We start from the raw sequence: 24,013 nt of genomic DNA, 5'->3' as shown, positions 1-24,013 counted from the left end.
AGGCTGAGAGGATTGCGCAGCTTGAGGGGGAGAGATGCTTGCTGCGGAGGCCCGTTGGGGTGCGGACAACACCCGACTCCAAACTTTTTTGTCCGTGTTGGATGGGGCCCAGTAGCTTTTGAGGCTGGATTCACACCTGCAAAAAAAATTATACAAAATTTACATTTGCAGTAGGCTTCAGGTTATTATTACCACAATTAATTTATAACCTAGGCTTAGGCTCACCTGTGTCCCGTAACAGGCGTGATTTGTCTGGACTCCAGCCCGGCCTCAGACAGACGACGGACAGTCGGGCTTCTAAGAATGTGGTTGGTGTATCTGGTGGTCATACCAGCTGCTTTGGACAATCGTGGAAGCATGTCCCCCAGGTAGTTCTTCCCCATCGGCTGTGTGGAGTACCAAAGATGTGGTTTGGGGTCCTTCAATGGATGGAGGTAGAAGGCGGTGACACCCGGCGGACGTCTGGCGAGATATTTTTTGAAGCTCAGGACTGGACATCTGGGGTTGCCTGGCTCCGCATACATTGCGCCTCGGAGGTTTTCCTTGTTTGGGTCATTTGAATGTTTGTGGTTCTTCATCTCCGGATTGAACGACAAACGTCTTCATCCTCGACGTCATCCACTTTTATGGCGAATGAGGACGCAGTCAGTTCCCGAGTGCCCTCCCTGCCTCGCCAAGCAAAGCCGGAGGTCAAACCAAACTTTGGAAACTAGACCTAACGGGGTGTCCGGGGAGAGAGCTGTGGATTCACGCAGCAATTTCAGGTCAGCCTCGGTGACGTGGGGATGGTGTTTCGCCTTGTCTTGGCCATTCTTTTGATGTGTTTTTATTATGGATTTGAACACCCTGTTGCTGGTAGTAAACTCACTGTCCGCATATAAATTGAACCTTGAGAAATGACGGTTCAGCGAGGCTCTGATGCCGGTCATCGTTGCCACACTGTATGGCTTGCCTACTGCGCTTTGAACTGTAGCATAAAAACGTCTTAACAAATGGTTTAGTTCTTCGGCGCTGCAGGTGTCACTGTCAGTCTATCCTTCTGCTGGCTCTTCCACTCGGTGAAAACCTTCATAGCAAAGGCAGTTGCCTTTTTTGTGTTTGATTCCAGGGCCCCGTCTTCAATTGTAAGCAGCTCCTCATCTGTCAGATCTCGGAAACGGGTATCCTGGGCCTTGTCTTTTTCTTTTGTCATGTCATCCTCGTCGCTCTTCAACCAGTCCTCAAATGTCTTCCCTACTCCAAATATATTAAAATTGACAATGAATTTGTCCATTTTAAAGACACTGTAATATTTAGAACTAGCCTACAGCGAATGTTAGCTCAACTGTAGCTAACGTTAATAGTTTCTATAGCAACCACACAAGGCTGCATCTGATAACTAACGTTAGTTTAATAAGGTAGTTGCTACATTGTATCTCGCTTGCAAAACTATGTATCGACTGACCCTCCGATAGATTTCAGACATGTTTTAGAAACTTTTTTAAACAAGGTTTATTTTTACAATGGACCTCATGTTTGAAATTTCTGTGATAGAAAAAAAAATACAAGCACGTATTGATCTACTATTTGATGACGCTGTGCTCAGTCAGCAACATACATTCAAGTTGAGTTCTCAGTTTTCCTGCTCAACTTTTGCACCATTACCTGGAATTCAAATTCTTTATTTAGTAGCATACTTTCTCTCTAATATTTTTTTTTATTTCAATTGTAATGAAGTATGAAATGTATTTAAAAATAGAAAATGTTACACTTCAAAAGGTTTATACGAGGTACGGACCGGCCCCAGATTGTCCTGGCTCTCGGTCCGGATGCGGACCTTGGTCTGGACTTTGAGAAGACGTGGTATAAACTGGACAGTAAGGCCGTGTGAGTTTGCCAGCCATAATTATAGCAATCAGGGTTTTCCCCGCCATTATAAGGTTTAGGTGCAGCACCCGAGCCATTTTGTGTAGCAACTAAGATCTAATGATTGTAGTTGGACTTTTTTTATCAAGTTGTGTCTTTAAGCTTTTTGAGTGTTAGTTTTTTATTATCTCCTTTAGCTTTTCCAACATTTGGTCCAGATTTGGTCCAATAGTGGCAATAGAGATGCCACATGACCACAGAGACCCAAAACAACCCCAAAGAAAACAAAAAATGACCAAAAAGAGCCACAACACAACTACAAAGAGACGCAAAAACCAACAAAGAGATACAAAATGTATGGGGAAATTGCTTTCGTTTTATTGAAAAACGTAACATTTTCTTGAGGAAGGACGCCTAAACCCCCCCACCAGATTTTTGTATGACTTTTGCACAGCAATATTGAATTCCATATACTGTGATTGATATTATCAATCCATAAGAGTGGGATTCCCTCTGAATGGCAAAAAGGTTCAACTGGACCACTGCACCATGCTCATTCTATCTCTCACATCCAACAGACCCAGGTGTGTCCCCGGCAGGACAAAGGACACCTAATAATGAATCTGTAAAACACATTCCCATTCTCTGGAGAGCAGTACACGAGTACACAAAAAACTCCATCCCTTCCATTTTAGTCTAATGGAATATTCCTTTGCTCCTCTTTTTCTTAGCTGTGGGTCTCTTAATGAGGCGGCCGAGGAATGACAGAAACCAATCCCTGACCCAGAACCACGGCTATTACTGAAGAGGACTGTTGAGTAATGAGAGAAGTATGACACAGGTTCACAAAGAGTTCACAGCCTGGAAGTGAAACTGTCTGTGTATTTGTTACACAGCTTATGCTGGCTCATCACCGTCTCCCGTTTGATGCTGAGGAGTTGTCTCCAGTCGTCTCTGGGCAGCACTTCACCACCGTCACTGTCTTTTTTTAATAAATGCTTTTACAAAGCCAAGACTTTCCGTCTCACTTACAGTGGTTTCCTTGCCAAGTGACTTGATTTAGACTTGTGTTACAATTGGGCTGCACGATATGAGGAAAATATGCGATACTGTTGTTGAATATCGGTATTGTTGTGGATGTTCTTGGGCCAATTTGTCGAATCAAAGAATCAGATCTTTATTCAATCAAAAGACCCTGAGTACTTTCTACAGAAAATGACAGACCTTCCTTCAGCATTCGTTCCTTTTACACATAGGCACAAAACTGGCACGCACTTCTCATTGGACATTCCAGCAACCAACATCCCCATATAAGGTACTATAACGATATTACTTGCGATAAATATGCATTCATAATTCTGTTAAAATACAACACACTGCTTGTTGAATTTAAAACAAATGAAAAGGAAATCATTTCCAACTTTCTTTTATTGAACAAATGGACAGTTACATTTTAAAGTGCAGTTTTCTACTGATACCTTCTTTCAAGTAAAAAAAAAAAAAATCTCTGAGTGTTTGCGATATACACCTTTCATGAGGGGGCTGGGACGATTCGTCGACATAGTCAACGTAATCGATTACGTAAATGCGTTGACGCGTCACGCATAGAAATCTATAAATAACCGGCTGCCTCCAGCAACAGCGCAAGTATGGATTCCTCGCAAGTTCAACAACACATTGAGAAAAAGGCTCGTCTTCCAAAGTGTGGGAGTATTTCACTCTTCCATCTGTAGACTTTGTAAAATGCCTCCCTGAGTCAGGATAACAGCAGCAAAACAGCATAAGTTCTGCTCACCTTTTTGTCCCTTTCCCTCCCAAGTAGAGTTTAGATTCTCTGTCCGAGCCCGAACTTGACCCACGGGCTGGTTCGGGCCCATATGTGCCGCCACTATCCTCGGGCCAGACCCTTCATCAAGTATTTGTGTTTTCTTAATCATTACTTTATTAGCTTTACTGGGTGGGGGAAAGCTATGCCTCTCCAGCAGCTCTGTGTGGATGTGTTACACTGACTTGAGTGTGAGGTAAACTGTGTTAAAATCGTGTCTCCCCCATCTGTAGCACTGTCTTCGATAATTATGCAACCAGGCCAGATTGTTTCAGATATCTTACAAGTCCTTTATAACGTCAGTTATGAATACGGCCCACGTATTAAAAAATTGTCGGGTTAAAATCGGGCTTGGGCTCATAATTACAGGTAATGTGTTGGGCCGGGCTCGGACACAACGTGCACTGTAGACGTGTGCGATTATCAACATAGTGACACGGAATGTGTTCCCAGTAGTATTCCAACGGTACATTAGATGAAAGGGAGAAGAGCTTGGATGTTAAACAACAGCTTATTCATTATTTTACCTACTACTGTCACAAAAAAAAAGCAAATACAGGCTACTCTTTTTGCACTTGCTCTGTTTACTTTAAGTTTTTATTTTTGTATTCCTCCTGAAAGTAACTTTATTTTATTGTTGGATTGATAGCCTACATCTGGCTTCAGGTTGCACTACAAATTCATTTTACTTAAACAGTGCAGTGTTAAACAATTTTAATAAACAGAGACTTGAAAATTAATCGTTAGATTAGTCGAGTAATCAAAAAATAATCGCTAGATTAATCGTTTAAAAAATAATCGTTTGGGACAGCCCTATATTGTGAGGACGATAAAAAAACGATATTGTGTAGCCCTTGTTAAAATCTCTAAAACGAAGTCCCGCTCAAGCTGCACTAGAATCAGAATCATGGTGAACTAGAATGTGAAGACTTGACCTGTCCCACCAACTCTTCGCTCATTTCCATTTTGAAATAATGAGAGTGCAGTAGCAAAGTCTTGAGGCCATTTGTGACTATGCTGCGGAGGTCGAAAAACGATAAAATCTACTTCACAGAGGCTACTTTGCTCTGTGACCTCTCCAACTAGTTAGTTAACTGTCGTAAATTATTGGACTTCTGCCAAACCCCAGCATGAGGTCATACACATGGATGGAAAAGTCATTACAAGGATCAATATGCTTGTCTAACCATAATGTGGATATTTGGGTGAATGAGATGCCAAAACATGTTACTTAAATGTTTGTTTAGGACGAGGATTAAATATAATACACGCTCATGGACTAGTCTGATCAAACACTAAAACCTATTATGGCAGTAATAGCTTAACAAACTTTATCAACACAACAAACCCCACAGAATGGTGCCATTTCCTCAAGGCTGGGAACTGACCATCAGTTAGTCTCCCATTACCTAGTCTATATCAACAACGTTTCATTTCCGTTACCTTCCTCTGTCTTTGTATTGGCATTCTATACTCCGGTGGATTTCTGAGGACTATGTTTAACTGCTCCTCAGATCTCTGAAGGGTAAATCCAGACAGCTAGCTAGACTATCCGTCCAATCTGAGTTTTCTGTTGCACGACTAAAACTACTTTTGAAACTACTCTGTCCGGTGCTTAGCACCGCCCAAGACAATGGTGACTGGTTTAAAGAAATCCCATTAAACCAGAGCACGTTTTTCTCCAATCCAGGAATGCGGACTAGCCAGACCCTCCTCCGCTATGGAGGAAGGCAACGGGAGACTATTGTCATTGTAATAATAATAATAATAATAATAATAATAATAATAATAAAAATGGAACGATTTCACCCCCCAAAATAACAGCAAAAGAGCATATAAGTGAGAGCAATAAAAAAATAACGCAATGGGGAAAAAAGGTGATATATAACTTAAGACAATGGTTAGAGACATTTTTGATCATTTGAAAGTTTGAGATTTACGGCTTTGCAGTTGTATTACATTTTAAAAAATCCTCTTTGGTCTGCAGGGATGCCAGATCATTAAAAACTAATTTCAAAAAGGTTGCACTGAAATCTTGAATACATCAGTGAAGCAATCTCTGATTCCACTTGATCATCCAACATAAACACACTGATGCATTAGTCTAAATAACATCCAAGACACTCTTGTCCAGATACTTCTCATTACAATGAATAGTATTTTATTCTAAGGCACAACTATAAAGCTGGAAGACATGAACAGCCACCAGGGACGGTGATTTCTATTTGCTTCGGATTCGTGGTAAGAGACGGGGAGAATTAAAACGGTGTGATAATGGAAAAGATCAAAGCCACAACAGAAACCTCTCCTGCTGATTCTCATTACCGCTACCAAATACTGATACAGCCTATTTCCCATTTAGGAGACACGTTCCTTATCCACACACATACAGTATACACATTCATGTAAATAAACACACAATGGAACCTCCTTGTCAGCCCACCACATTGTCCTTGTCTGTACAAGCAGAAACGCAATTCCACAATACTCCGCCAACAGATATGCACTTTTTCCATCTTTTCACAGATTGAAATGAAAACAGTCGCAGGGCATGTAGAGGCAGAGCAGAAACCAGTGACACCATCACACCTCACACTCTGAATGCTACATCCATGCATCTGCCTGAATGACGGCTTGTTTTTTAGTAACGGGAGAAAAGAATGGAGCTCAATGAGGTTGAGTGCCAGACTCAACAATGTGCAGCCTGGAGCTAGTAATAAAAGGCTAGTTATGCTAGATTAAATGACACTGTCTGCTGCAACCACACACACACACACACTACTTAATTCCTTTGGTAAATTCCGAGGCAATCCTAGACAAGCTACCCCATCTGTCAGGGGAGGAAAGGGGTCAGGATTAATTGTGTGTGTGTGTGTGTGTGTGTGTGTGTGTGTGTGTGTGTGTGTGTGTGTGTGTGTGTGTGTGTGTTACAGTATAAGAGTAGGTAAACTCAGAAGCAGTTCACACACTAATTGGCTACTATCCAACTGTCTGGCTAATAAGGTAAAAGAGTGATTAGCCCAGTTAGCCGGTAAAATAATGGGCCAACTACCACACCCTGTTGCTACAGACTCACAGCACTTCAGGTGAGAAATAAGACAGAAGTTGAAGAGTTGAAAGAAAATCAACTATTCATGTTGGGGCATATGCTGTATACAAGCACACATACTTGTACACATATATGCACAAATACACCTCTTCCTACAGACTCTTAAATCTAAGACTTCTAATCTGACACTAGTCCAGATGGGTAATCTCTAATTCAAGGTACAGGGATGAAGGAAGGAGGAAGCCAAGATAAAGGGCGGGGGTGGGGGTGGGGGTGGAGGTTGTTAAAGGCAGTTGTGGATGCACAAAAGGAAAACCCAGAACGTAATATCTTAAAGTAAACAGTTGAATGAATGAGTGAAAACTACGCTAATTCTGCTCACCAATTAACACGTTGTACCTCGTGTGTTTAATCTGTAAGCAAAGAGAAATGTAACAGCACATACCGTGTATGGACAATGTGCTAAATTGTGGCTAAATGGTTACAGGGACAGTGAGCGGTGTCTATAACGTGTATTCCTGGATATAAAATGTACATCTGCACTTTTCTGTAGGGGTCCCAGTAACATTTGTTCTTACAGTGTACTGAAGGAAGGGAATTACTGGAATTGTTGGGTCTTTGTAAATTATAGAGTGTGGTCTAGACCTACTCTATCTGTAAAGTGTCTTGAGATAACTCGTTATGATGAAATACTATAAATAAAATTGAACTGAAGTAGCACATCACATCACATGATTATGATACGTTTGAGTCAAATAATTTAGGAAGTGCTTTAGTGCTTTAAAGAAAGGCCATTAATGATTAATCAATAAGAAAACACTGCCAGTGTGGATTGGGAATATCTGCTTTTGAAGTATTAACAGAATTACTGATTAAGTTCCCAATGGGAACTTTACCAATTTACAGCAGTGAGTTTCACTGGTGTTGATGCTGATGTGAGGGTTTCCGAGGTGTCTCATGACAAACCATTGTGATAATAAATCTCAGCAGAGTCCCTCTGCACATGGCAGTGATACATTATTCTATACTAACCATGAGCCTGATGCTCCATAAATTGATTAGTTGATTGGCAGAAAAACTAAGTGACAACCCTTGTGTCAATTGGTTATGTGATGGTTATGTGGTTATTGTTGAAGTGTTTTCAAGCATAAATGTCAAACATTCTCTGGTTCCAATAACTACTTTTCTCTGTTACGTATGATTGTGAATTTAATATCATTGGGTTCTTTTAAAGGTCGGTAAGACAAAACAAGAAATGTGAATGTTGTTTGGTTGGTCCACCACTTTGCGCCGCAGTGGATGAATCCTTTTTACTTCTATGATCCCCTGACTTTTCTAATAGCGCCATAATCAGGTGAAAATTTAAACATGTCCATACTTAGGTTTATGACCAACTGCCTGCTAAACTAACAATACCCTCCTAAGTGAGTCATAAAGGCTCAATGCTGTTCACCCACTTTAGGAAGGCAATACTTTTAGTTGAAGTTCAGTACAGCAGGTGGTTCCAATTCAAATTGCATGACTGATTCTTGGAAAATAACGGCCATAATTAAATAAACAACTCAAACCAGATTGTATTAGTACTACATGTTTATCATTTGTAGGCCTCACAATCTGTTTAATTTAATTGATCTAAGAGTTTGCAATCCATCACATGGTTGGTGTTCAATATCTAACACATCATTATGACAGATTATTCACTTGCATTCACCTAGGACTCTGCTGATAATATCCTAACAGTGATGTGATTATGATGTGCTAATCACAACTACTTTATGAATCCGCCCGGAGACTTTGGCTCGGCTTACTGTGGTTACCGGTGCGTTTGGTGAAAAAAGAGCCCAGGACTTGTGAAGGTCTGAGTCATCAACATATAATGTACGGATCAAATAGCTGACACAATAAATGTTCAAATATGATCTTTGGCCTTTTGTCTTGGCTGTTTGTCCATCTGTCCGTTGATAATTACCTTTAGGCCTTGTATTTACCATGACAGAGGAGAGGGTTGGGCTGTGGCTCAAGATGAAAGCAAGCATGTGCTGCAACAAAAGACATTGTAATCATAAAGGCCTTTGAAGAACCTCTAATCTCTCTCATGGTCCCCATTCAGGGAGGGGCAGACTACACCCCCTCCAGTCCACTCCAAGTCAAGAGTATGTGAGAGGAGTTCATTTTGGGCAAGATGTCTTTACATGTCAAGCTGTCACTCTAAATGCAACACAATGCGAGTAGCTGGACAGAGGCTGAGGAACACACTATAACCATCTACAATGAGCCCATCGATTTGTCAGCTTGCAACAGCTAAGCAAAAAGAGGGCGGCTGTGGTAAGTCCACTTAAATTGACTGAGCAGCCAACCTGGTGTCAGCAGATGGCTGATCGGAGAAGAAACCTCCTATCTCAGCTCCCTGTCCATCAGCCAGCCTCAGTTCCTCTGCTAATCCCCTCGGGACACTGCAGGTCTGCTCCGCCAGCTCCCAGCCAGCTTTACCCTTCACTGGGAAGAAGCGACAGTTGTCTGAGGGGGCTAGTGTCAGAAAAGTTTGATTTAAACAAATTATCCGTTTGTGACCAATTACTGCTAGGAACTAAGAAACCCCTGGAACTAAAATGAGGAACTTAAAGGCCCTTTTGCACATTCAATTAAATTGAATTTTATTTATAATGTCAAATCCTAACGGAAGTTATCTCAGGACACTTAACAGATAGAGTGGGTCTAGACTACACTATAATTTACAAAGACCCAACAATTCCCCCCAAAAGCAAGTATTGTGGCGAGGAAAACTTCCTTTTAGGCAGAAACCTCGGACAGACCTCGGCTCTAGGTGGGCAGCCGTCTGCCACTGGTTGGGACACAGAGACACTGAAATATGATTTCATAATAATTACAGCAGTTGGCATGATGTGCAGTGGCAATTATAGTAAGAATAAAGATAATAGAACTATGACTAGATATAATAGTAGTAGCAGTGCAGGGCGTAGCAGGGCGTTGGGTAGGACCACAGCAGCAGCTGCAAAATTCCTTTTGCATAACCACTTCATTTGTAGAATTGTAAAGATCAGGTAATTTACCGATACAGGGCTCGACATTAAGGCTTGTCCGCTTGTCTGGGACAAGTGGATTTTTTGTAGGGAAAGTGGAAGAGAAATGTACTTGCCCCACTGGACAAGTTAAAACTCAAATAAAATAAAATGCCATGTTACTTCACGTTATGTGCCACTCATAACATCTATGTTACCGATTTGAAACAATACATTTTTTCCCCCCCGCAATCCCAGGCAGCGACCCAGCGGTAGCCGGTCAACGGGCCGCAAACGTTAGACCCAGCCCGCTGTTCAGCTGATTCTCTGTAAGCAATGCAGCATGAAAGCACGGCGAACCTGCCGGTGTTAGTTAGCTAATGTTAGCTTGCTAACTCCGCCTTTACGTTACCTCCTCGCCACATCGTTGACAGAAAATGAGAGACCCGGTGCTAATACGGCACCGGTGCCTTAGCGACCGTTATTTACCGCACCGAATTGCAACGCGGATTTCAGTGCCACTGAAATGCCTGTGCTTCTCTCTGATACGGAAAACGGACATTAGACGCAACCTAAACATCGCCGCATGTCACGCTAGTTAAACTACACTTGGCAGCAGGTAACGATATGTTGCGTTCTTTTTGTCCACCGAAGTCGATTTACGAGTCGTTTTGCGGAGTTACGAACCAGAAGTTGCAAAAAGAACGCCCCTGAGGTCGTGTACGACTCGTCAAGTTGTCTGAACTCGGAGGACCCCGAGTTCAATTTCAAAGATGGCTACGTCGTGCATCACACGTAGTAAACATTGTGGTTTTCTACAATTTTAAGCACTTTTGTCTTTGTTGTAACCAAATGAAGAAGTCGTACACATAGCACTGTATACTGCTACCTATAGGCATGTCACTACAGTCTTATGAGTTAAATACCTCCTAATTAGTTATTTTGTAGCTTGTACAGCTGAAATTGGCTAGAGACGCTCGGTTGCTATATGACAACACTGCACATATGACAATGACTTCTGCACACCGGCGTGCAACATATTACTTTGTATTATGGAGTCTGGAGATCCTTTTTTCTGGTTGAAGGGGAAATCTATTGCTGGGACACGTTTGTTTCTACTGTTTCAACTGAATTTTATTAATGCTGATAGTGTTTGGATGCTTTCAACGGTTTGTTCGAATTCTGCATTTTTTTTTTATAAAATGATGAATCTTTACCCGGACAAGTGACTTTTGTGCATGGACAAGTGAAACGTAAATGTACTTGTCCAAAGGACAAGTGCCTCAAAAAGTTAATGTCAAGCCCTGCGATAATAGATTATAATGCAATGGCATTGTATGGCAATTTTCGAGAGCACACAGCTACATCTTCAAATCCTCACACAGGAGAACTTGGAATTAGAGATCTTTAGGTAGTTTTGTTAGAAAATGACTTAAATGAATAAATTATCAAAATAATGAATCAACTAGGCCAGTTTCAAAACTAAATCTTTACAATTTACTGCTGCACGACTGGGATATTTCAGTGGATGTTGGCAAGGAGTCATGCAGGCGCTGAAAGGAACACTGAATCACCTGACAGACGATATTGTGTCAGGAGGCTTGATATTCAGTGGTAGGAAACAGTGTTTTTGAGAGTTAATGTCACAGGGCTCTACCTCCAGAAAAGGAACACACTCACGGTCGCAGATATAGTGATGGAAAAAATGTTTTGCATTGGCCTCCCAAAGTGCAAATCTGTGCAAAAACATATACCAATAAATGTGAGGGGAAATTATGTCCATGTACAAAAGAACAGTTTAATTTAATTTGATTTAATTACAGCATCTTAATGTGGTTACCATAGCTGATTGGACTTTTCCCGTTTGGATCGGGGAAGCCCAGGAACATAGTATAGAATGGTTAATTATACAGGAAAATAAACGTGTGGTTAGAGAAAGGCAGAACTACCAAGTGTGCACCCTTGGCGATCTACTACACTTTCAAGATGAATATTGGGATTACCAGCACATATAGTGGGATGGAGAATGAGTGTGCCGCGCATGTGTCATGTGTGTCATTTGTGCGCTATCAGTGATGGGACTGCATTCCAGTTAATTTACAAAAAGGACTGCTACCTCTGCCACACCACACTGTGATCAATCTTTTAATCAGCCACCTGAAATTTTTTTGGTATACTATAGTATATTAGTTGTTGGACCATTTCTTTGTCTCTGCATACTTACAGTCTATCCATTTGCTTTAATGTTGTAGTTGTACTGCACTATATGGGAGGTGTTGTTATGTAATCCTACACCCAGTGTGTCAGGGTTGTATTACGTCACTGTCACACACCCCAGAACAACCCACAACATGAGCACACACACACAGTCAGTCCTGTACATCCAGCCAGACCAGCTGACCAGACTGTCCACCACGTGCTTGGTCACTCCCTGACTGCCGCCACTCCCTTCTGCTATAGAGTTCAACCCATGTGCAGGTGCCTCCCTGCTCCATCTGCACCCAGGCCCGGCCCAAGGCTTAGCCTGGTGGTCTCGGTAATGTCCAGCATGTTGGCCTGACACCACCCATAACAGCTTAAAAAGCACCTGACCTCTCCAGAAGCTTGACACTTGTGTATACGTGTGTTTGTGATCAGAATGTCACTTAAGCTCACAGGGGAGGTCAGAGCACACTTTGAATATAATCATTAGCATTCATTGTGTCATTACTGTGGTCTTTAACATATAAATCCCAAATAATGACCACTAGAGAGAGACTTTAGCCTCCGTTCTACCTCACAATACAAATGTGTAGGAACAAACAACATACTGCACACGGTTTCTCCTGGAAGCCTGAAAGTCTCCAGGAAACCTTGTGGCTGCCTGAGATTATCTAATATCTCAGGCCCTATTTTAACGATCTAAGCGCACGACCTGAAGTGCATGGCGCAGGTGCGTTTAGGGCGTGTCCAAATTCACTTTTGCTAGTTTGCTAGAAAAAAGGGTCAGTGCGCCGGGCGCATAGTTCAAAAGGGTTGTACTTTAGTGTCTTCATTAATTCATAGGTGTGTTTTGGGCGTAACATGCAATAAACAGTGTCATCTCCTATTCCCTTTAAAAGCCAGGCGCATTTGGACCTTGGCACATTGCTATTATGATGGCGGATTTGCACCGTAATATTTTTATTTGTAATCTTTTGCATGTTTGTGTGCTGCTGCGCTTCCCTGTGTGTGTAAAAAGCATAGTGTGTGTGCGCCGTGCACGAGCCCAGGTGCATTTTACTAATGGTCTGTTAAAATAACAAAGAAATGCTGCGCTATTGACTTTAGACCAGGTTTTTGTTGGTCAATGGTGCGATCACTTCCCGCTGCCTCAAGATAGCAATACGGCAAGAATGCACCTGAACACACCTCCCTGTAAGACCAGCACGCCCATGGGCGCAAAGATGGGCGCAAAATAGGGCTGGGCGATATGGACCAAAAGTCATATCCCGATATATTTTGGCTGAATATCGATATACGATATATATCCCGATATTTTTTTTCCGCAAAGTGAGAGCAGTTCAGTCAAAGTCAAAGCCAAATATGACATGTCACAAGTAGTTTCATAGAAACCGGCTATTTCAGTTAACAGTTGCAAAATCAAATGAATAAATAATAAACAGATTATATATATCTATACAAAATATCTTCACACTTAGATTTTTGATAAATAATCATCAGTAATTTGGATATAATGACTAAGTGGGTAAAGGCAAATAATAGAACAGTTACAACAGTCTGATAAGTTCAGAAAATGACATCATTTTACTGTAATGCAGCCTTTAAAACCAAGAAAAGACACTTATGGTCATATCACGATATTACGATATCCAAAATCTAAGACGATATCTAGTCTCATATCACGATATCGATATAATATCGATATATATCGCCCAGCCCTAGCACAAAGGTGTATTTGCCATTTAAACAACGTGGGCTCTAGATAGTCTTAAAAGGGCAAAGACGCTCGGGTAGGGCTTTGATAGGGCCCCTTGTATTTAAAGTTGATATTTTGTTCAGAGTGGTGCGAGAGGAATACTCCTCTGTTGAGCATGAATGTGTTCAGTACATTTCATCATTTTGAAATTTTGATGTATGCCATTGGAAGTTTTGGTCTGATAGTTGGGAAAGACTTCTGAATGCTAAGCGCGCTGTACACTGTCCTATTCACCTACCTTATGTATATAAAATAAGCTGTTGCATTAATCTTCCCATATTTATTCCAGCAGCCTTTGAAACCTGCACCATTGCACAATTGACCTACTGTTTACAAATGTCAGTGTGCTGTTTTATACATACTGTACTTTTTTTTTTTAAACATTTATATCTGCACATAGCAGTTTAATGTTTATGTTCAACTTGTTCAGCTTTGTTGTCTTTGGTTTAGCTGCATGTCTATTTCTCTGAGTACATTAAGAGCAACGAAAAAACTGAGTCAAATTCCTTGTTTGTGTTCACATACTTGGTCAATAAAACGGATTCTGATATATTTGAGAATGCCAAATGAAATAGACAGTTCTTTGGGGTTTGGCCACACACCGAAATATCTCAGCAGCTACTGATGGATGAAATGTCGTACAGACATTCATGGTATCCAGAGCACGACTCCTGATGACTTTCCATTTAGCGCCACAAGCAGGCTACACCTTATGCAATACTTTTTGGGTTACAACCACACACCTGTAAAACTATTGACATAACTATTCATTCAGCCTCAGAATGACCCTTTTTGCATCAGTAAACACAGTGTCAACATTATTTGTATTCAATTGTGATTTTAAGTCAATGAGAACACTTCAAGAGTCAGAGTTTAAATAAGTGTGTGAGTAAAATCAAATAATCAACAGGTAGTACATTACATACACAACCCTATTTTTTGGAGTGGCTGGTTTTAAACAGCTTTCAAAGCAGGTCACTACTAACCAATCAATCAGCCCGTATTGACGGGCCGCTGGGTGAATGTGTGTGACAGCAGAGGTCATGTGCAGAGCCCTGGGTGCCATGCTGCTGCCCCTGCTGTGCTGCTGGCACACACTGCAGCCTCTGACTCCAGAGACAAATAGGGCTAGGTACTGAATTCAATACTTTTATGCACAGACTGAATTAAGGAGTAAGGACTAAGGAGTAAATCTCAGAGTCAGTGATGTGATGAGAGTTGTGCCGTAATGTTTAATGTTGCAATTTATTTTTGTTTCATAAAATTGGTATCGAAAAAAAAGTACTGTTTAAGAACCGGTATCAAAGTCACACTATTGGTGTCGGTATCAAAGATTTTTGAACGATTCCCAGCCCAAGAGACAAACAACTAAGCCATTGACAGAGTTCTGCATGGCTCGTCCAGTCACTGCGTGTGGGAGTCAGTATGGCAGAGGGAGATTAAGAGATACACCATACACGGGCATTTGTGCAACAATTAGACACTTTGTAGCACAAATGTTGTCAATATCTTTGTCTAATGCTCTTGGTGCACAGGTGATAAAAAGCTGAGCAGGAAAAGGCATAGTTCCAAAAAAAAAAAAAAAAAAAAAAAGTGTACAGCTCCACTTTTATCATATTTTATTTGTTTTGCTTTTATTCATGTACATGTATTTATTTCTGTATTCATGTATTTATTCAAATATCTATAGATTTATTTTGTGTATAATTATTAATTTCTTTATTTTATTTACAGCTGGGTATAACTACCGAGCTGCTTTTCCAAAAGCAGATGGAGTGCCTTGCTTAAGGGCTCCTTGATGGTAGTTTAAAACAAAAAAAAGAGCAGAGAACATTACTCATTCACTTTCCCCAGCCAGTTTGGCCTGGTAGTTCACAAACAGAAGCACACAGCAGTACTAAAACAGACAATATTACTTTGAAATATTCTGTGCCAAGCAGCGAGTGCTGTCTGTGTAGTGTGTAACAGGCTTTTTCCTGACAGCCACAGCTTTGTTCCCGGCGCTTGTCACCGAGCAGCCAGCCATACTGATGAAAGCCCAGAACAGATAACGCCACAGAGAGAGGCTTCCACTTCACAGCCTGCTCGGCCTTAACTTTTCCCCCGGGCTCAGATAAGGAGAACCCTGTCATTTGCAACAATGTCGCTGTAAAGAGTTCGCTTGTCGCATGACTTGGAATCTACACCGATAAGGACATCTGAAAGCAGAAGAAAGACCACTACGACCCACACAGCAAGATGCAGCAGCCGCAGGGGTCTGCGTTTAGGAGATTAGCTCGTGTTGAGCCGCAGTTTGAATCCACTTAGTTCCATATTGTCCCTGACCTGACTGCTGTGTTTTGTGGTCGGCAGCTGAACTTGATCTTGTGGTTATCGCAAAAGAAACTGCACTTTGTAAATAAGTGGCATCCCCTACAGTAATAGCTCTGGCTCTACTATCTAACTTCTATTTCATCATGGAAACAATTACACTCCCAGGCCCAGAGCACAGAACAAACACAGAATCACTTAGTAATAACACCAAACCATGTGTCCCCCTGCCTCGGTTATCTGCATACTCACTGGTTTTGTTGCACTTGACTTTGGAGAGAAGTTTATGCGCCAGCAGAAGATCCCCAGTCTTTACCGCCACCAGGAGATCCTGTTCCTTCCCCATGATTACAGACCAAACCACAGACGCACAAACCGCTCGCAGTCGACAGCCAAGATCGCTTTTTCTGTCTTTCAATGCACCTCCAGGCAAACGGCTTCAGCAAACATTTGTCAGCAAGCTAACAGGTAGCGGCTGAACCCCAGCCATGAGATGAGGTTGGTGAAGAAGCCCCAGGTAAACTGGTCCGGGAGATCTTTTTCCTCTCGCCGTTGGAGTTTGGGTCCATTGTCTCTGATGGGTGCCGGCTGTTTGGTGCTGATCTTGGCTCTGGAGTTACAGCAGGACAAGTAGAGCTTTAGTTGCCTGCAGGGCTGCGTTCATAGTCCATCTCTGTCGACCTGGAGGCCGCAGCAGCCTAACCTGCCATCACACTGCAAAGACAGAGAGAAATCACTTTAGCTCTACAATCATTTCAAATCATCAAAAAGAGTGCCATCTTTTTCTACCATAACTATGACACTGCTGTTTTTTCATAAGGCTGTGTAGGGCTGGGTTTAAAACCCAAATACTTTTTTTCCGACAGCAGTTTGTAGCATTGAACCCCTCCTCAAAGTTGGACTTTTGTTTACTTATTCTTTGATCACATACTTTTGATTTTAAATCACAATTTTGTCAATTTTAAATTATTGTACGGCTGCTTGTGTTAATATATTTATTGGCTCTATGTATATAGTTGGCTATATAATATAGACTGTTTTTTTTTTAATAGCTAAAACAGTAAGTGAGATTTTTTTTTGTAAATACAAAACCTTAGTAAGAAACCAATAGTACACAAATTGCATACTATTTTATGTAAAATATTACCGTCCGTAATATTGGACACTACACCGGCATACATATCCCACAATGCAATGCGGTAGTAACAACAACATTCATAACAGACACACAGAAACCAAGGAGCTATTTGTCAATAACGCTCAATTACAAATTTTCAAATTACAAAAATTACAAAAAATGTCAATTACATTTCTACAAAATTAAAGGTCCCATGACATGGTGCTCTTTGGATGCTTTTATATAGGCCTTAGTGGTCCCCTAATACTGTATCTGAAGTCTCTTTTATATAGACCTTAGTGGTCCCCTAATACTGTATCTGAAGTCTCTTTTATATAGGCCTTAGTGGTCCCCTAATACTGTATCTGAAGTCTCTTTTATATAGACCTTAGTGGTCCCCTAATACTGTATCTGAAGTCTCTTTTATATAGGCCTTAGTGGTCCCCTAATACTGTATCTGAAGTCTCTTTTATATAGACCTTAGTGGTCCCTAATACTGTATCTGAAGTCTCTTTTATATAGACCTTAGTGGTCCCCTAATACTGTATCTGAAGTCTCTTTTATATAGGCCTTAGTGGTCCCCTAATACTGTATCTGAAGTCTCTTTTATATAGACCTTAGTGGTCCCCTAATACTGTATCTGAAGTCTCTTTTATATAGACCTTAGTGGTCCCCTAATACTGTATCTGAAGTCTCTTTTATATAGACCTTAGTGGTCCCCTAATACTGTATCTGAAGTCTCTTTTATATAGACCTTAGTGGTCCCCTAATACTGTATCTGAAGTCTCTTTTATATAGACCTTAGTGGTCCCCTAATACTGTATCTGAAGTCTCTTTTATATAGACCTTAGTGGTCCCCTAATACTGTATAAGGTGGAGGGTGGGGGTGTGGCCTTGACCAACTGCCACTTTGCTTGTTCAAAAGCCATGATGTCTCTCTCTCTCTCTCATGGGTGGGCCAAATTCTCTGGGTGGGCAAAGCAGAGAAAGGGGAGGTAACCTTGCTCCTTATGACCTCATAAGGAAAAGATTCCTGATTGGCCCATCTGAGCTTTCATTTTCTCAAAGGCAGAGCAGGACACCCAGGGCTCGGTTTACACCTATCGCCATTTCTAGCCACTGGGGGACCATAGGAAGCCTGGGGGAATGCATATTAATGTTAAAAAACCTCAAAGTGAAATTTTCATGCCATGGGACCTTTAAAAAAAATTCATTTAAAAAAGGTAACCTGTGGAGTTTATGATTTATAGCAGTGTGGTGGAGCCCAGCTGGGTTCCCACTTTGTTTGCTCCACATTTTGTTGTTAGGGCTACGTTATTGATTCATCAGTCACTTGGTTTTTTGTGATTGATCAACGGACCGTTTAGTGTAAAAATGTCATGGAAAATGTCCATCAGTTTCAAATAGCCTTAGATGACCCACTCAAAAGTATTTTGTCTGATCCTCAGTCTAAATCAATACATTTATTTGTCATGTGAAATCATATAAAAAAATTGTTTCAGTGTGGATGTAAACCGTTCATTTACAATGATTTCTTTCTTTTTAATATATAAAACTGCAAGTCTTCGCATTTGAAAAACTGGAACCAGCAAATGTTTGTGACTTTTACTAAATGAAAAAGTCTATAATGCTATATGCAGGATTAGGCAAAAAGAAAAAAGGATGTGACTTTAACTTGATCCAACTTTCGTTTGTTTTCTCAGATCCAGGAAGCCTGCTCCCTCAGGAGCGTGCAGCTAATCTCTTACTCTTCCCGTGCAGGAATAAGGTCTCCGACCATACGTAACATTCCCTGCACTTTAAGGAAGCATCATTTCAGTCAAAGTGGCTCTGGTGTTTCTGCCAGCTTACTTCTTCGGAAAAAGGTCGGTATTTTTCTCCCCAAGAAGGAAGGTGGGGCGGAGCTGACCGCTGCTTCAAAACAAAACCAATTTCCCTGAAATCTCAACCACACGTGGCAGCAAGTGAATGAACAAACACTAAAGGGACACAAAATAACAAGGAGAAATGTAGAATAAAGTCTAACAGTGCCCCGTGCTTCTACTACTGAGGCTATAGCCTATGCCAAACAGGCCGTTTCAGGGAACCACACATTGGAACATTAGACTCAATTCTGTGTGCAAAATAAAAACCCACAGTCAAGCTGAGGCGATCTTGGGAGGAGATAGTACAGCATCCAGAAGTTTTGAGATTTAAAAGTCAGCTGAATTTGTTTAGCAGACCTCAAAAGCATCTGTATTCTCCTTGACATCCCTCCATGACAACCCCCCCAGTAAATAATTGGTTTCAGCAGCAGGCTTTCGGTTGAGTTCGAATTCATAGTTTTGTGCCCGGGGCAGACTTTGCAAGTCAAAAACACTTATCTTGTTAGACGGATTGTTCAGTTATTCCTCCTGACTACTGGGCGATCGTGCAGCAGTGTAGCCCAACAGCAGATGCCAATGCATGTCTTTGCGCTGACACATGATCTAAAACTAGCCAGGCACCTTGCCAGGCAGTAAACACTGCATAGCACTTCACGGACATGAGCCAGAATGTAAACAAGGAGTCCAAAATGGGCTTAAATAGAGCACTAGTTAAATGGGGTTCAGTGACACTGGCTGACTTTCTCATGGAATCCTGAGTGACAGGTGTCACACATGTAAGAAAGCCCACAATGATCCCAAATTAGCAAAATATTTACTATAATCAAGTGAAAACTACTGTATAAGGAAGCAAGTGAAAGAATCTTAATTAAATGTCATTGCTTTTTTAATTCTTAAAAAGTAGGATTTTAAGTCTTCGTAATTGGTTAAAAAAGCTCAATGTGGAACAATTTCAGACCAAAGCCCATTCTCAGCTCTGACAATTTAATCCCACCTTCCTTGTCAACAAACCTACTGTACAGCCTACAACAATAATGACAAGTGTTAAGACCTTTCAGAAATTATTATTGTTGCCTGTAAATTAGGCATACATTGAATCCATAAATCTGTAGTAGCATCCCAGTAGCACCTCAAGGTTTCTAACTGGTTCTTCTACAATCTTCCATTAAAAATGTCGCCGCTAAAAGTTAGGCTTTTTTTTTTTTTTTTTTTTTTTTTTTTTTAAATAAAGTCCTGTATGGTGGATTGCGTAGGCTATACATGCCAGATTTAGACTCCCCTTAGCCTAGCAGAAAACACTAACGGTTCGTTAAAAGTTATCGCACATTAACGTTACATTTTCTTCTGTTTGCTTATGGCGTTATATATGAATGTTAGATTTGTGACGGCGCTGAAATAGCTATTTTCCCCTGAAGTATTTCAAACTACGGAATCACCAGTGGAATTCTGTTTCCAGTTAAAGAGAGAGCGTTTCTAAATCCGGGCAGCCAGCCTGTCTTTTTTGGACACACTGGTCCGATGCTAACGCTACTCATCGCAGATATCCATTCAACTGTCAAGGTGTTTCGAGTCCCGGTGTTCCGGAACACTGGCAAAGTCCAAAAACACATGTCTTTCCATCTATAACACGTATTATTTGTACAAACTGAAGTCGTCTCAGTTAACATTTCGCCGAATAAATGAGTTTAAGTGTTCTCACCTGTTGTAGACATTAGACAATGACCTGCAGGTGGTGAGAGACAACACATATCCACTATAGAGTTACCGAGGGCTGGACAGCACGAGAGACGGAGGAGCCAGCGTCAAGTGAATGGGCATAATGTTCACAACTTCCGACAGTAACTTTCAAAATAAAGCTCTTATTAATTAAGGTGCCACAAATATTGAAACTTTGGTTGTCAAATTGAATACACTTGTTAGGAATATTCGTTGCCACTGAGTATTCGCAAGAGTTGTACATACAATACGTTTTACGGTACATTTCCTGAAACTACTGGGCAGCAACCTTTGTGTAGCTCTGCCCGCCACTTACTTATGTTTTTTATTTTGAAGGCACATTACATAACTTCTGCTATGATAGTATTTATTATCCCTCTTAACTCCAAGTAACTTTACACCGTTTTGTGGCTGTTTAATCTATGGATACGGATCACACAGAGTACAACACAAATTCAGTGATCCCAAGAAAAATGTATTGATAAATAGACTCAAACTGGGCATGCATGCATAGTGCCTCAAACAGTCTGGTTAAAACACCGGGAACTCCTTTTAGAAGACTCTGTGTGTGTGTGTGTGTGTGTGTGTTATGTTGTTGAATTGGATTTACCTGCCTGGGTGATAGCAGTGACTGTGAAACTTATAATTGTCTCATGCATTATCTCTAATTTCAGACCACTTCTAGCCAACATTATAAGGAACATTTAACTGTTGCTTGTTTCCCTGCATGGCACCGGTAATATAATACATCCATGCATGGGACCCCCTGGAGCCCAATCAAGGACCCCCTGGAGATATTGGAGATGGAGAAGAGTGTGGTTGTGTGGTGGCGACATCTGCTGGGTAAATACTGCTATTGACATTAGTCATTCAATTCTGACAGCCTCTCTCCCTACATGTTGTTTTTGCATTGTATGTATTAACCAACAAATATAAATTAAACTGAAGATCAAATATCAAATCAACGCCATCCCCATGGTGCAATGATTCAAAACCTTTCTTTGGGATTAGAATTAGGGAGATTTTCTAATCTTCTTCATAACGATCCAAGCTCAGAGGGATTTTGCTAATTCTGACTCTTACTAGTCATGTTTTGGTACCATAATATAAAGACTTATAGTCTATAAATACCCCTCTATCTCAACATGTTGTCAAGCCAAAAGGCAGAAATGAAAATGAAGAAAGATTCAAAAGAGAATGATAATGAGTGTACATTGTATTCACCCATCTCAGAATGGATTGAAAGTCAAAACCTCCTATTTATTTGCAGTTGTTATGACACTTCTCTTGTTTTCTCATTTCATGCAATGCGTGCAATCCCAAACTTCTGCTCTCCAATGTGATAAGATTATAAATATTTTTTTACCTCACAAAGATCAACTTTTAAGGATGTACATTTTTGAAGGAAGGTTGTTTTTGAGACAGAAAGGCTCAACAAAGAAAGACACAATATAGTTTTATTATTCTATCTTTCTAAAGCGCAAAATACATTCCTCTGGAGGATATTAGTTTTTAAAATGCAAATCTCCTAGACTAAAAAAGTTAACAGGTTCATGGAGGAACTTTTTAACAGCTCTTTCTATCATGTCCTTGTTTATGATGAGGCACTCAGTATTCTCTTCTGAAAATCTGCAAGAACAAAATATGAGCAGGAAACAATTTTATTCACAAGGTCAGCTATGAAGAGTTACAGTACATCCAGCAAAACATGAAAATCAGCTAACACAAATCAGCATGCCTGGGAGGAAACATAACCACAATTCTCGAGCAGTACGTCAATATAAAACATGTTGGATGGCTTGAGATGATCGAAATAATAGCAAATGGGCCATTATTATCTCGATATATAGATAATGATAATTATAGATAAGGTAAATAGCTCTTAACTTAACTAAAACACAGATAGTTAGGCCATCGTAAATCATTCTTCATAATACCTAATTTCTTATATCTTCTAGTTTCAAATTATGCAAAATGTCCAAAGAACATAGTTGATATGGTAGACAACTGCAGGGCTATTGCAGCTTGTATTGTTTTTAAAGGTGTTCTTGCTATTGTGTCCATTCCTTGCAGCAGGATTTGGGCTATGTTGCACACAATGATTTTCAATTTCCAGTTTTTGAGATCCATTAACAACCTTTGAACGTCCCCGTCCTTTGTCTTTATTTTGTTTTATAAGAGTATGACAGTGCTAGGCACCTCAGGTTTATATACTATGGTGTACGTCCACATTCCTGTACAGTATATCATCTACATATTAAACGTTGCTGTGCTATATCAACACATTTCACATCCCTGTTCTTCTCTAACATCTTATTTTATGTCAAACTAATCTGCACAATTAGAAAGAGAAGCTTAACATATACAATAGATGCAACATCAGAGATAGTTACAATTCAGCGTGATACTCCTCAAGGGCGTTAATGATTGTCTGCCATTTTCTCAAGTCCTGTTCAACTTTCGCTATATTTGCATTTAATGCCTGAGCCTCCACATCTTGAGTCTTGTACCGCTCCATGATGCCCTCCATTGTTCCCTTCAGTGTCAGGAAGTCATCAGGTGATTCTTCTGAGCATTTCTTTAATAATGCCAATGTTGGCTCAATGAAGCAATTCAATGCACTCATGGTCTTGAAATTGGTGTCCCTTATTGTCTAATGGGAAAAAGGGAAACAACTTCAGGACATGGCAACAACTCTGTTATGTTGTGTCCGCTGTATAAAGGAAGTCACTTGTGAAGGGGTCACAGTTCTCTCATCCTGGTAATGTATTCTATCAATGAAGTTACTCCAGATCAATTTTTGTGGGCATGAACAACATGGAGACTGACTGACTGACACCTATGCCATGCTGCAGAGGATCCATGACCTGCGAGAGCCTTTGGGAGCAACTTTGGCTAATCTAACCAATGACATCACTCCCTTTTCAGCAGAAGAATACGAGTCCATCAGTGTCTGCTGGTTCTGAAGCCATTCCACCTGGCCACTGTCAAACTGTCTGAAGAACAACGAGTGTCTGGCTCCAAAGTCATTCCCATGGTTAAGATGTTAAGACATCGTACTGGCAGACTGTGTACAACAATGGCAAACCCATTGGTGCAGAAACTGGCCAGTAATGTGCAAAGCACTCTAAATGACAAGTTTGCCATTGTTGAAAAAATGACTGCTCTCAGTGTGGCAACACTTGTGGACCCCAGGTAAAGTAGGTACTCAATGATAAATTTGGCATTGTCGCAAAAATGACTGCTCTCAGTGTGGAATTTCTTTTGGACCCCAAGGTACAAGGAGAGGTTCTGCAGTAAAAACTCAT

At 40.8% G+C, this 24,013-nt stretch overlaps 1 protein-coding gene across 1 annotated transcript in view; it reads right to left on the bottom strand.

The window, feature by feature from the left end:
- LOC114548713 (CASK interacting protein 2) overlaps positions 1 to 20,788 on the bottom strand; it is an 83,646-nt gene extending 62,858 nt beyond the window's left edge. The window contains exons 1-2 of the mRNA XM_028568742.1: positions 20,689 to 20,788; positions 16,260 to 16,721 (exon numbers count right to left, since the gene is read on the bottom strand). Of these exons, the coding sequence (XP_028424543.1) occupies positions 16,260 to 16,353 (94 nt within the window). The 5' untranslated portion in view covers positions 16,354 to 16,721; positions 20,689 to 20,788. The remainder of the gene's footprint in view (positions 1 to 16,259; positions 16,722 to 20,688) is intronic.
- Between the last annotated feature and the right edge of the window lie 3,225 nt (positions 20,789 to 24,013).

This window comes from Perca flavescens, chromosome 21 (assembly GCF_004354835.1).
Source record: "Perca flavescens isolate YP-PL-M2 chromosome 21, PFLA_1.0, whole genome shotgun sequence".
In the NCBI taxonomy this organism is placed as follows: domain Eukaryota; kingdom Metazoa; phylum Chordata; class Actinopteri; order Perciformes; family Percidae; genus Perca; species Perca flavescens.
The sequence above is the reverse complement of the archived record's forward strand: the minus strand, read 5'-3'. Positions and strand labels throughout refer to the sequence as shown.